We start from the raw sequence: 14,423 nt of genomic DNA on the forward strand, positions 1-14,423 counted from the left end.
AAAACCACTGCACATTGTTTGGCCTAAAAAGATTTGGGCTTAGAAGTGGTGTAAACAGGACAGGGGATGTGGTCCTACCTCAGCACTAAACATGTCTATTGAGTGCATCTGTATAAAGGGCTACTTCCATTTTTAGTTTATTTAGTTGTTTTCTTTGTTGCAGCCTTGTGAAGCTAAACTTTTCATTTTGATATAATAGTCATTTCTGCAAGTGGCTTGTGAACTTGTACTTACTACCATTCATTTAAAGGGCCCAAATCATAGAAAAAACACATTTTCCTTGCTTCTTTGAAATAAAAGTTTGATGTAGCATTTACACTTTCTTTAAAAAGTACTGTTCTGTCCCCAGCCTGTATGTGAAAGTTAAGTTGCAAAAACAGTCTGTTTTGAAATCATTGTTTTGTGACAAAATCCAGTATATTTATATATATTCCAGCATTCATATTAGGGCAGTCATGGGCTGTAGGTTATAGAACTGGCCTTGTGACCGGAAGGTTGCCGGTTCGATCCCCAGTGCCGACAGTCCATGACTGAGGTGTCCTTGAGCAAGGCACCTAACTCTCAACTGCTCCCCGGGTGCTGTGGATAGGGCTGCCCACCGCTCCGGGCAAGTGTGCTCACTGCCCCCTAGTGTGTGTGTGCTCACTAGAGTGTATGTGGTATTTCACTTCATGGATGGGTTAAATGCAGAGGTGGAATTTCCCCATTTGTGGGATTAATAAAGTATCACTTAACTTATTCCACCTATAGTAGTTTAGGTTAAAGTTATAAGGAGTGTTTCGGGCTGGTTTTTGAGTCACAATACACGGCAGCCGGTCATCACAGCCTGTGTAATACAGAGAGAATAGAAAAAGGTCACAAAAGGTTTTTGTTAGACCATCCAACAGAAATGTCATTAGTGGACATAAAGCAAATACAAGAAAAATATCGCCTGTTTAAAATGGAACATATGACGAATGGAGGTTGCACAGGAGAAATAATCAGCACCGTGTTTGTGGGGAAAAAAAAGGTTTTAAACACTTTCGGCAAGTGCTACAAGAAAAACAACAGCTGTCCAGCCCATCCAAAGGAAGGTGGAATATCTCCCTTAGGAAATAAACCATTTAACACAATGGACAACCTCTACTTTTCAAAACCTAATGAATTCAAAGAGGCAAAAGGGTTTTTGGGAAGTGATGAATAATGTATTATTTTGGACACGATGCTTTATTTTTGGTTTAGCCTTGGGTGGGTTTGTGTGTAGAAAAGAGGACACTTTTGGCCTCACGAGGCCGTGTTTTATTGTGGAAGCGAAAGACGTCGAAGGGCTGGGTTCCCTCGTGCCACAGGCATGGGTGGTTTTCGAAAGTGACGGGGGGAAATCCTGTCTCTCGAGGGGGAACTACTGACATGTGGCCTAGACCGTGCTGTGGCCAGGCAGTGGCTGTCCAGTGGAAACTTTGAGAGCTTTGCTTGTGGTTAAATCAGAAAAGATAGTACTTTGGACTGTATTGGTCCATGGTGGTGGAGCTGAATTGCGACTTCATAGCAGATCTTAACTGATGTGATATGAAGTTGCAGTTAGTTGCAACTGAACCCCTAAAATTACAGAATCACTTAAGCTCCTCACTTTTCATTACTGTATGATTAACATGCTAAGTTCATTGGAGTTACTGACTAGTCTAGAGTGGTTGCATTATAAGTCTGACGTTTAAGGCCTAATCCTGAAATGCTAGTGCTTGACAAAAATAATATAAGCCTTAAATGAAATAAACAGAAGAATGACTGTTGCAGAAGTGCTTAATACAAAATGTTTAAAGTCTTTAACTGTGTGAATGTGTGTGAAACCCTTTTTCAAACGGTAGTAAACATATTGTGTCATATACCACATTCTCCATGACTAATAAATGTATAGGTAATACAATGACATTTGTCTCTATCTTTTATATCTGTGTGCTGAGGTCCATCCTGTGTTCTACAAAGTCTGAGCAAGATACACCCACTCAGGAAACGTCACTCCAGCCCACTACTCTGGCGAAAGCCCCCTAGACTTGTACACATTTTACTGACTTAAGACTCAAACCTTTAACCCGAAACCAAATTTGTTATTGTACTAACTCAGACTGGTCTAAAATGCTGCAGTTTTGTATCGTTACACCTTTACCTACTACATTTTATTTTTCATTATGTATCATTTTTCTTCATTTTAATCACAATCAAATGTGGATTTTCTGTTGTCTTTAAATCAGTAGCCCCATGTGACCAAAAGACTTGGTTAATATAAGTATTAAAAAAGCCATGTAATTCAGGTCTTCAGATTCATGCATCATGCATCAGATTAGAGAACATCAAAAGCAAAGGAAATGTAAATGTTAATTGCATTAATAAATAGGTTAATATTGCTGAGGTGAATGTCTATAAATGCAATACTGTTACATTTACACCCATTTTTATCAGTAGAGTGCAAACTGACTGGTCATGGTTCATTGATGCTAAAGCTAATCTTTAGTAGTGAATGAAAGAAAAAAAAATAAGATGTTATAAATGCCCTGATGATCAGACAGCTGTAAAGAATGAGCTGTTTATATAAAAACAACTGCATTCATTCTTTTCTGAAACTTTCTATGCTTTCTATGGAAAACCCATTCCTAGAGGAGAAAAAAACTCCACTGGAATTGTAACTTTTTTTCTGTTTCTGGTCTCAGTATGTCAAATAAATTTGGCTGGGATCTTGAAAAAAAAGAAATTTCAAAATAAGATAATAATGACATCTCAAAATATTCACTCAGTATGACAAAATAATGACTTAGTATATATTCATGACTTATCCCACAATTACTTATCTTTTTTAATTTAAGAACTCATTATTCTGACACTGTATCAAAATCTCATCAAAGTCATTATTTAGACATAGTAAGTCACTGTTTTGACATAAAAAGTCAATACACACATACACACACACACGCACACACATCTTCTAAGCCTCTTCTCCCTCAGGGTTCGTGGGGGGTGCTGGAGCCTATCCCAGCTGTCTTTGGGTGGAAGACAAAGTCATTAACGTTAGTCAATATTTGTTAGTGAATGTTAGTGAATGTTAGTCAATATTTTGAGAAAGTTATCATTCTGAGATCTTAAGTCAGTATTTTGACTAAGTAAGCCATTTTTTTAAATGTTAAGTCCGTAATTTGAGAAAATAAATAATTTCAAAATGCCAAGCCAATAGTTTGACGTACTGCTGCCATTGGTGAGTTAAGTCAACTCAAATGGTTTGAGGAAACTGATTGCCTTAAACTGTTTAAGTAACTCAGATCATTTGACCATGAATATTTTCCTGAACTATGAACTAATAAATCCCTGAGTATGAAAAAAAGGAGTGAGTATGTCTGTGTGTCTGTCCTCTGATGGACTGGTGACACATCCAGGGTGTTTCCTGCCTTCCACCCAATGAATGCTGCAATAGACTCCAGCATCCCCCAGGAGGGTAAGCGGCATTGATGAAGAGTGACTGAGTGACAGAGTATGAAGAAAACATGTTTATTGTTGTATACACTTAAGTGCATTGATTAAATCATACTAACTCCATTAATTTTGTTGTATTTCAGACTTATACGTAATAGTTGTACTAACTCAGTACACTTGAGAAATTGTCATTTAAATTCAGTGTTAGGCTTAACTAGGTTAAAATTGTAATAAACTAATGTTAAATTGCAGATAGTTGATAATAACAGGCATTAATAACAATTTCTTAACCAGTTTAACCTAATACTACTCTGCAGCTTGACAAATGCTAACAGTCTAGACCAGATGCAGAAGTAGACTTTGTAGCATTTTGCCACCACAGAACCGCAGCAGGTGGGAACTGCTTTTCAAGCGTCATTGATTGATATTAGATAAGTCACAAACATTTAGAAGAGAAGCAGACACTCAAGGGATGTTGGGCTAGAGAGAATGACAACATGCAGACAATAGAGTAAACAAGGTAGAGAGACATGGACAATATGCAAACGATGAACGATGAGTTTTACTCACTAAGGTTACATTTACCACACATTTATCAATCTACACTATATTTCCAAAAGTATTCACTCACCCATCCAAATAAATGATTTCAGGTGTTCCAGTCACTTCCATGGCCACAGGTGTATAAAACCAAGTACCTAGGCATGCAGACTGCTTCTACAAACAGTTGTGAAAGAATGGGTCGCTCTCAGGAGCTCAGTGAATTCTAGTGTGGTACCATGATAGGATGCCACCTGCGCAACAAGTCCAGTTGTGTAATTACCTCACTACTAAATATTCCACAGTCAACTGTCAGTGGTATTATAACAAAGTGGAAGCGATTGGGAATGACAGCAACTCAGCCACGAAGTGGTAGGCCACGTAAAAAGAACAGAGAGAGCTTCATGGAATGGGTTTCCATGGCCGAGCAGCTGTTCCAAGCCTCACATCACCAAGCACAATGCAAAGCGTCGAATGCAGTGGTGTAAAGCGCCGCCAGTGGACTCCAGAGCAGTGGAGACATGTTCTCTGGAGTGACAAATCACGCTTTTCCATCTGGCAATCCGATGGACGAGTCTGGGTTCGGCAGTTGCCAGGATAACGGTACTTGTCTGACTGTATTGTGCCAAGTGTAAAGTTTGGTAGAGGGGGGATTATGGTGTGGGGTTGTTTTTTAGTTCCAGTGAAAGGAACTCTTAATGCTTCAGCAGACCAAGAGATTTTGGAAGATTGCATGCCCCCAACTTTGTGGTAGCAGTTTGGGGATGGTCTCTTCCTGTTCCAACAGGACTGCGCACCAGTACACAAAACAAAGTCCATAAAGACATGGATGAGTGAATTTGGTGTGGAAGAACTTGACTGGCCTGCACAGAGTCCTGACCTCAACCCGATAGAACACCTTTGGGATGAATTAGAGTGGAGACTGCGAGTCAGGCCTTCTTGTCCAACATTAGTGTCTGACCTCACAAATGTGCTTCTGGAAGAATGGTCAAAAATTCCCACAAACACACTTAAACCTTGTGGAAAGTCTTCCCAGAAGAATGTAAGCTGTTACAGCTGCAAAAGGTGGGCCGACATCATATTAAACCCTATGGATTAAGAATGAGATGTCACTCAAGTTCATATGCGTGTGAAGGCAGATTAGCAAATACTTTTGGCAATTTAGTATATAAAATGTCTAAAATTGACAAAAATGTTACAAGAAAAGCATGAAAATCCAAATCATTTAAATATAGAATTAGAATATTTTGTCAGCACAACTCATGTTTTAGCGTAAAACATTAGAATATATTCCGCTTGTGCTGCGGCAACCAGCTTCTCCCTTTAGGTGTCAAGAATAATTCATTCTGAACAGGCTAAATGACCAGTACATGGAAGAAACAGTCTGGTGTCTGTTACTTGTTTTTTGTTGGGCAATGATGATATGCAGTTTTGTGTCTCCAAAATGGTAAATTTACTGAAGAGGGTAAAAATCCTCTGCATTTTCAAAGTAAGTTCATGTAAATAGATTTTAATCCATGCATTTTGGAGCATTTCTGTTGGTCCATTCATCATGAAATTTTCTCATGAAATTAAGGGCAACCGCTGAGCTCAAATGATGTAGAAAAGTAGAAATTGACAATCATGTTTTTCTTTGGACAGTGATGACAAAGTTAGAAGAGGGGAAGACAATCCAGCCTAAATCATAAGCAAACTTTTAAAACAACCCTTTATTGGCCTAATTGTATTCAACTCAAACTTACAATAAATAGTGAATACAGTACATTTGAATAAACTTACTGTAACTTAAGAGTTTGCTGTTAGTTGGAAGAAAACATCATAGTATCATAATCAAATGGTAACTTTACAGGAGAAGGAAAAAACTTACTTTACTTTTCATGTAAGTCAATGGAACCAGATTTTTTTTCCAAGTCATTTTGGGCCGTTTCTTTTGGTCCAATGGTAATGAAATTTACATACAGTGTAAAGAGCAACAGCAATTTTCATATTATGTCAAAAACTGAAAAACAACAAAAAATGGCGACACAAGGTTTTAAGCATTCCTCAACAACCTTACTCAGAATCGGAGTTACTACATCAGCGATTCATTTTTGAGTTGGTTTAATTTTTTCCGCAGTGTTTAACTTGGGTTAACTCCGTTCCTTCACTCCGATGTGCAGGTGGGCTTTACAGCGCGGCCTCAATGAGCTCCCACAGCATTTTGTTCAAAACAAACACGACGCGCTCCGCGTGAAGCGACGTATCTCCAGTGGGCGTGTTCTGCATTCCCTGTTGGGGTTTTCCGCGCGCTGTGAGGGGGCGGGGCGCTGCAAGCTCGCGGGCTCTTTAAGAGCGCTGGTGCTTTTCTTGCCATTTAAAGAGCGTTGGAGCGGCGTGCGCGCGGCACTACACGGCAGTTGAATACACACACACAGACACACACACAGCCGCGAGCGCGGACAGAGTTAACGCTACCGTTTGTTTGGGAGCGTCCATGGCGTCCGTGACGCTGAGGCAGCACCCGGCTCAGCACCACCTGGAGCCGAGACTCGCGAGCCACGCAAGCAGGAGAGTCGCGCGGAAATCCTCGCGAAAGCGCAGTGCGGAGCGCGCGGCCCGTGAGAACGCCAACGCCAACAATAACGGCGCCTTCGCGAGCTGCGACGCGGACGGCTGGAGGACCTGCGCAGACGGAGGCCTGCCGGAGGGGCTTCGGCTGCGCGGGGACGTGGTGAGGCGCGCACGGAGCGAGAGACACCGCAGGGAGGCGTGGTCCATCTTCAGCTGGAGCCCACCGGAGCCGCGCGCCAAGACGGACAGCGCGGGACAGGGCCACCTGTTCAACACGCACTCTGTGGTGAAGCGGGACTTCTGCGACGCGTGCGGCAAAATCATACGGAGCGCCGCGCGCAGGTGTGAGAGTAAGTGAATGTTGCTTAACACAAGCTCCAGTTTTCAGGCTCAACTGAAGCTTAAAGGATCAGTTACAAGACATTTCAAACGATTCCGCATAATTCAGTGATTAAAGGGAAAACCGAGTCATTCCGAGGGGTTTGTTGTGAAACGCTGCGTTTTAGAGAAACGAACCACGTTAGAATTGTTCGCAGTGGTGGGGATGGGAACCAGACGTCTGAAGCGTGTAATGCCTCTAAAAGCCACATCACAGAGAGTTATTACATAGAATGGTTATGAATATGTTGACTGATATATGAGACATTATTTTATGGTATTTAGGTGAGAGGGGGTTTTGTATGTTTGAACCCTTTAATAGCTATATTTGTGTTGCAAACACGGCGCCCCCTGGTTCCTGTCACCACCACTGTAACGAAATCTGATTCAACACGTTTCCCTACAATACACAGTGATTTCGCGTAAAGCCACTCTGAATGACTGTTTCCTCTTTAATCTGCTGCTTTGCTGTCCAGCACATTCAAGGGGAAAAGTGTGTGTGTGGTTGGGGGTAGACGGTGATTGATCGTGTTGGGGGAGAAGGCTGAGTAAGGAGGATCTGCACATGTGACCATTTTGTACTCTTCTTAGTTTGGCTGGTATTTCCTGCTGTAGGGGGTTGTTTTTGTTTCTTGAATCATGTCATAACATCATGCCAGAGCATTTAATCAAAACAAGGCCTTCAGATACGGCCCGGGGGTTTTACAGAGGACGCAAGGCACAGAAGGATGGAGGGGGGTTCCCTAGCAGGGGTCATTGTTTGTTTTTCTGTTTCACTATATGTCATGTTTATGATAGACTATCTGCCCCCAAGTCAGTAGAGCTTGACAAATCACAGGTCTTCTTTGGGTGATTTGAGGCTGGTGCTGACAGTACGATTGGGCCCTGTGGGCTTACGCCCGCCCACTTTGGTATTGGTCCACCCACTATGTACTTTTTCTCAGTTTAACTTTCAGTTTTAAGATCTCCTTAATAAGTAAGATGGAAGTACAAATAATAAACTTGCAAAATACATGCCGTATTCAAAATCCTGTTTTTGACATTGACCACTCAGAATTCTGATTTGTCCAGTGGCTGTAAGTGTGATTCATTTGCTGCGTTTTAGAATGATGGACACAGTCATTGCTGTAGATTGACTGACTAAAAGCATGAACGCTGCTTATTCAAAGCACAATGCACATCATATATAGTGGTTTAAAAAGTTTGCATCCCTGATCAAGTAATGTGTTGTTGACCAAGTGAAGATAAGTCAAAAATAACACAGCCTTTACAGAAAACATACCTCTGCACATTTTAATGCACAGTTACTGTGTCTGCTGACTAACATATTGGGGGGGGGGATAAACCGTAACACATGGCTTGTGCAAAAGTTATGGCACGATTTGTATTTTGGGTCCCCCCCATATGTTGCGCTCATCTGTAACCACATTGCATCACAATCACAATATGAAACAATCACAGTATAGTACTTTATCCATATGGTTTTAGTCGTGTTTGTAAATGGTGTGGATGTGGAGCAGCCAGTATCTCTACTATAGGCCTAATTACCTGCAGTGGGAGTAATGGGAGGCCTTCTAGCTAGATAAACACTATTAGGAGGGCACAGTAACCCTCTCCATCACACACAGCCGATTTAGAAACACTTATTCATCCTGTCATCCCGACACTCGCACTTGCTTACAGCCAGTTTGTATGACTTTGTTCACACTCTAGTTTAATTCAGTATTCACAAAAATGTATTTTATATATATATATATATATATATATATATATATATATATATATATATATATATATATATATATATATATATATATATATATATATATATAATATACATATGCATACATGGTGGAGATATGCATGCAAGGTGTTGACAGGCAAAACATATTTTCTCAGTCATGATTAACCATTAACCCCATCATGTATAAAAACTCAGAAGACACAAGAAGGTTCACTGATCTCAAATTCAGTAATTGTTTTGGATAGTGAAAAAATGACCATATATGCAAAACAAATGTAAATATAAGGAACCCCTGGTTCCTATCACCACCACTGTGTTGGTAAGTTTCTCTGCATCATTTCATGTTAAACCACTCTGAATCCCTTTGTTTGCATCTCAGCGACTGAATTAGGCAGAGATTTAGACAAACATTTGTGGAATTCCCCTTCTGTGTGTTGGTGAAATCAGGATCGAGGTGGTTTGTCCCGTATTATCTTACTGAAGGGGCGGGCATGTGAGGGAAGATGTCTCCTTCACTCCTCCACCTCTCTCATCTCCTTCCCCGAAATGTTCAGAGCCAACATTCTTTGTCTGTGACGCTGTTGTCTCAAAAATGACATGAACTGATATGAAACTCAAAGTTGCAAAGGAAATACGTTTTATCAGGTTTCTGAGAAGCTGAGGTTGAAACCTAATAGTGTAGTATTGTAGGTGGAATGATGCTTTCTAGTGAAAGTGAATGAATATATACAAGTTTTAACATGTCCAGAGATAGAATGATATTCAGCCTTTTGCATGTAGCAGGTAGGTATGCTCTGAGTCTTACCTGGCCAGCATCAGAGAGATTGTGTGTATGCAGGCATGCCTGTAGTGCGTGTGTGGTGCAGTGCTGAGTTGGCAGTGCGTCAGCAGTACTCTGCAGTGTTGGTAGTTACTGCAGAGAGCTGTTTTACTGTCGGTGAGAGGACAGTTAAAGTGCTGGAATTCAGAGAACAGAAGACAAATCGAAAACTGGATTGAGAGTTTTTAGAGGATTTCATGTTCTGCTTCAGAAAGATGCTCTACAGGCCTTTAATTCATCCTCTCCAGTCTATTAGCTCAGATCCAAACAGTGTGAGTCATAATTATACCAGTCTGAGTCACTATGATACTTAAACCTGATATCATGTAGTCTATAATTAAAGCCATAGTTGTTTTTGGACAGCACCATTTCCAAATGTTAGGGCTCTACTGATGCAAATTCTGGCTTTAACTGCTTAAACTGGTGGATTAGAATGAACTATATGCACAATGTCATGCGAGCACAGGCACAGTGTCTCTTGCATTTGAAATAACTGTTTGATTTACTAAAGCTGGCAGTATACTTAAAACAACCAAAGAAGTCTACAAAATCGAGCACTGCCAAACACGCTGTTGTGAGTATACTTAAAACAACTCCTTTTTTAATCATCATAGTTTTTAATGTGGCATTACTGGTTCTGTTTTATCAGTTACAATTTATTAAATCTCAGAAAAGCTAAATATGTGATGTATATTGTGTATAGTGAAAATATCTTGAAGTTTTGTGATGTATTGTGATTTTGCCATGTCGTCCAGCCCTACCACACCATACCATGTGAAAAACATTAAAATTTTTAGAGGACATTTAAGGCAACGTAGAATGGAAAAAAAGTGGGTGCGCTTTCTTTCAACAACGCTTTCAACCAGATGTTTCATCCATAATCTCAAAATACACAGAAAAATGGTGGGGTAGTGTACAGTCATGTCATTTCATTAATATATTTTGCACAGTTCTACAGATAATGGATAAGATTTTTTTTAATGACAGTTGATTGACTGGCATTATGATTGTCACTTGATAGATTTGGCATGTGTATTCAAGGTGACACTGTTATAAGATTGTATAAGATTAATTAGTTTTCTACCCGCTGTCCACACTATTACACGCTTCTGACTTGTTGGACCACCTTGTCGATGTAAAGTCAGAGACAGTAGCTCATCTATTGCCACTCAGTTTGTGTTAGTTATCCTCTAGTCCTTCATCAGTGATCACAAGATGCTGCCCACAGGACTTTTGGTTGGCTATTTTTCATTGGTTGACTATTCTCAGTCCAGCAGTGATACAGAGGTGTTTAAAACCTCCGGCAGCACTGCTGTATCTGATACACTCGTTCTAGTGTAACACACATTAACACACCAACGCCATGTCAGTGTCACTGCAGTGGTGAGAATGACCTACCACCCAAATAGTACCAGCTCTTTGGTCTGTTTTTGATTACTTACAACAACATAATCTAGTGTATTCAAGTGTATTAATTGCTTTTATAAGTGACCAGAAATGGTACCTCTGAATTAAATGATATGCATTGATCTGTCTTCCCTCCACCTGATATCAATAATACTTATTGCAGCAGTTTGTTTCTTTGTTACCTGTCTGTGTCCTTGTCCTCATTGTTCTCTTGTACTGCCAGAGCTCTTTGGTGAAGTCAATTAAGACACAGTGCTGGGTCACTGGGTACAGGTCTTGGCCTCAGAGGCAGTGAGGCAGAACACTGTGCTCTAATAGACTGTAATACTTTTCCTTTGAAGTCTCTGTGCTGCCTGGCTCTTCTGGTCCTCTGCATCTTTTTCTAACCTACTTACAGCATCCATCAGAGACCACCCTTCATTTATTTAATTTCCAGTCAAAATGGCCATTAAATACATTATTCTGTGGAGATTAGCTATAAGATAATCCAGCTGCATAAGAAAAAAGTCAAAGGAAAATAAGTGAAAATGCTGAAGCTCAAAAAATGATTAAGATATGGAAAAAACAGAACTCCAATTAGTCATGCAAGACCTGGCAAACCACCAGAACAATCACCATCTGATAAATCACTCTTAAAAAGATGGTTCTTCAGGGTTTTTTAGTAAAGAAAATGCTTCTATAAAGAACCATGAGCAATCAAAGAACCTGACAGGTCGAGAACAATCCACCACCCAAAAATATCCAGTCAAGTGCAATTTTGTGGTCAGAAACTAACCAGTGGTAAAGGACTAGAGGATGACTAAAGCACACTGTTTATCAACAGATTAAATAAAATCTTCATTGTTGAGAGAGTGGAGAAAATCAAGCTCTGCTCTAAATCAGATCTCCTGTTTCTGTCCATCAGTAATTTACAGTACTCAATGTGCACTTTGACTGGAAATTAAATCAGTAAAAGGTGGTCTTTGACCATTACACCTCATATACAGTACTGTGTAATGAGAGAGAGCGAGAGAGAGAGAGAGAGAGAGAGAGCGCATGTATTAGAGTATGCGGTTTACATCACTTTTCTTTAAATCATGTGACTTTAATATGGCAAAAGAGCCTAAAGCAGAAAAGCCTGTCTGGATAGTTAGGTTCTTTTAATCTGAGCATGTTTTCTTCCTCTTTCTGCTTTAACGTTTAATCCAGTATCTGAGAGAAGGGAGGATTTCTCCTCTGAGGTTTTGTTGTGGTTTTTGAGAACAAAACTGGACACTTGTGGAAAGTCCCAGCAGTTATGTGTGTTTGTTTTATTTCACTTTTTAAATGCCATGCTCTTTATCTACCTAAACGCATGATCACATGACTTATTTGAATAGTGTTAAATTTAGGGTCATGCGTGTGAACCCACCGTTATGCTGTTAAAGGGGAATACCAATGAATTTATGTTCTTCATTTCTTTTAAGTCCTTCATAATCAAATTGTTAAGATGTAACCAAGTCATTCAGAGTGGCTTGATGTTGAAATGTTCTGTTCTAGAGAAACTCTCTCGGGTTTAATGCCTCTGAAGTCTACCTCTCAGTAAGCAGTTAACAGGGACGTAGGCTGAGACGTATCACACATTGTTCTGTTAACTTACTATTTGATCTCCAATGAATGTAACATTTTAAGACAGCTAGGCTACCTAGATAGAAGTAGTTGAAATGATTATTTTCTCTCTCTCTCTCTCTCTCTCTCTCTCTCTCTCTCTCTCTCTCTCTCTCTCTCTCTCTCTCTCTCTCTCTCTCTCTCTCTCTTTCATTTTCTCTTTCTGTTTTTCTCTCTCGCTCACTCTTTCTCTGTCTTATTCTTTCTCTCTCGCTCGCTCTCTTTTACTCGTTCTTTCTCTCTTTCTTTCTCTCTCTGTTTTTCTTTCTCTCATGCTCTTTTTTTCTTTCTCTTTTTCTTTCTTTCTCTCTCTCTGTCTCTTTCTTTCTTTTTCTCTTTCTGTCTCTCGCCCTCACTCTTTCTCTTTGTCTTTTTCTTTCTCTCTCTCTTTCTTTCTTTCTCGCTCGCGCTCTCTCTCTCTCTCTCTCTCTCTCTCTCTCTCTCTCTCTCTCTCTCTCTCGCTCTTTCTTTTTCTCCCTCTCTGTCTCTCTCTGTCTTTCTTTCTTTTTCTTTCTCTCGCGCTTTCTCTTTCTCTCTCGTTTTCTCTTTCTCTTGTGCTCTCTCTTTCTCTTTCTTTCTTTTTCTCTTTCTGTCTTTCTCGCTCTCACTCTTTCTCTGTCTTTTTCTTTCTCTCTCTCTTTCTCTCGCTCGCGCGCTCTCGCTCTCTCTCTCTTGCTTGCTTGCTCGTTTGCTCCTTCTTTTTCTCCCTCTCTGTCTCTCTCTTTCTTTCTTGCTCTTTTTCTTTCTTTTTCACTCTCTCTCTCTCTCTCTCTCTCTCTCTCTCTCTCTCTCTCTCTCTCTCTCTCTCTCTCTCTCTCTCTCTTTCTTTCTATGTGTCTGTCTGTCCATCTCTCTCTCTCTCTCTCTCTCTCTCTCTCTCTCTCTCTCTCTCTCTCTCTCTCTCTCTCTCTCTCTCTCTCTCTCTCTCTTTCTTTCTATGTGTCTGTCTGTCCATCTCTCTCTCTCTCTCTCTCTCTCTCTCTCTCTCTCTCTCTCTCTCTCTCTCTCTCTCTCTCTCTCTCTCTCTCATGGAATAAAAGATATGCTTACATAGTTACACAGATTATAATTATGATGGCTGAGACATTATTTTACAGTAGTTGTGGGGTAAACCTTTGGACTAAAAAGTACATTTTAAGTCTGTTCATGGTGGACATGCAGGACATTGTAAGGCAAAATAGTACCCAAAGAAACCTTTTTTGCAGATTTTCCACCATTTTATTATTAGTAACATTACATATAAAATCTCAGAAGACTGTGTAGATTTACTGATTGTTTTGGATAAATTTCTTTGCAGTGTGACTTTTCACACCAAACCTCTCTACATGACATTCTTTTACAATTACTGAACTATGCATCCATTTAGAAAAATTGGTGGAATGTTCTTTTAAAGGGCCTGTTGCTGCAGCACAATGGAACACTTCTGTTTTAGGTTCTGAATTTAGCACTGACACTGTTTTGAAGTGGCCTGCTCCTGTGGCATTCTGGGAAATGGTGTATTTAAGAGGCAGTGGTGGTGAAGGCGGGGTAAAGAGAGAGCGATGCTGCACAACCCTATTTAACTCACAGCCCTTAATTATACACACTGAATGAGAGAGCTGCTGGGGCAGTGGTTACGTCCATACCATAAACAGCTCACTTCCTGTGTGTTCATTTTTTCTCTCCGTGTTGTTTTTGTTCTCTTGTTTTCCCTCTGTCTTTATCCTTCTCTATATCTCTCTCTGTCTCACATGTGACAATCAAACTACAGTCGATGTGTGAAGGTGGGCATCGTGATGACTTGTAAAAGTTTGGAATGGCTATTTTCAAGGGTAATACAACCAATTTGGTTACAGAGAAAATTTATATAATATGCTATGACATACAAACTTACATATGACATTTCATTTCAGTGTAACACGTTAGAAAAACAAAACAACA

The 14,423-nt window shown here is 40.2% G+C and overlaps 1 protein-coding gene across 1 annotated transcript in view; it reads left to right on the top strand.

Moving 5' to 3' along the window:
* Positions 1-6,326: 6,326 nt before the first annotated feature.
* The window catches only part of rassf5 (Ras association domain family member 5), a 65,123-nt gene continuing 57,026 nt past the window's right edge, over positions 6,327-14,423 (top strand). Inside the window, exon 1 of the mRNA XM_017713032.2 lies at positions 6,327-6,878. Within this exon, the coding sequence (XP_017568521.1) occupies positions 6,452-6,878 (427 nt within the window). The 5' untranslated portion in view covers positions 6,327-6,451. The remainder of the gene's footprint in view (positions 6,879-14,423) is intronic.

This window comes from Pygocentrus nattereri, chromosome 21 (assembly GCF_015220715.1).
Source record: "Pygocentrus nattereri isolate fPygNat1 chromosome 21, fPygNat1.pri, whole genome shotgun sequence".
Taxonomy (NCBI): Eukaryota; Metazoa; Chordata; class Actinopteri; order Characiformes; family Serrasalmidae; genus Pygocentrus; species Pygocentrus nattereri.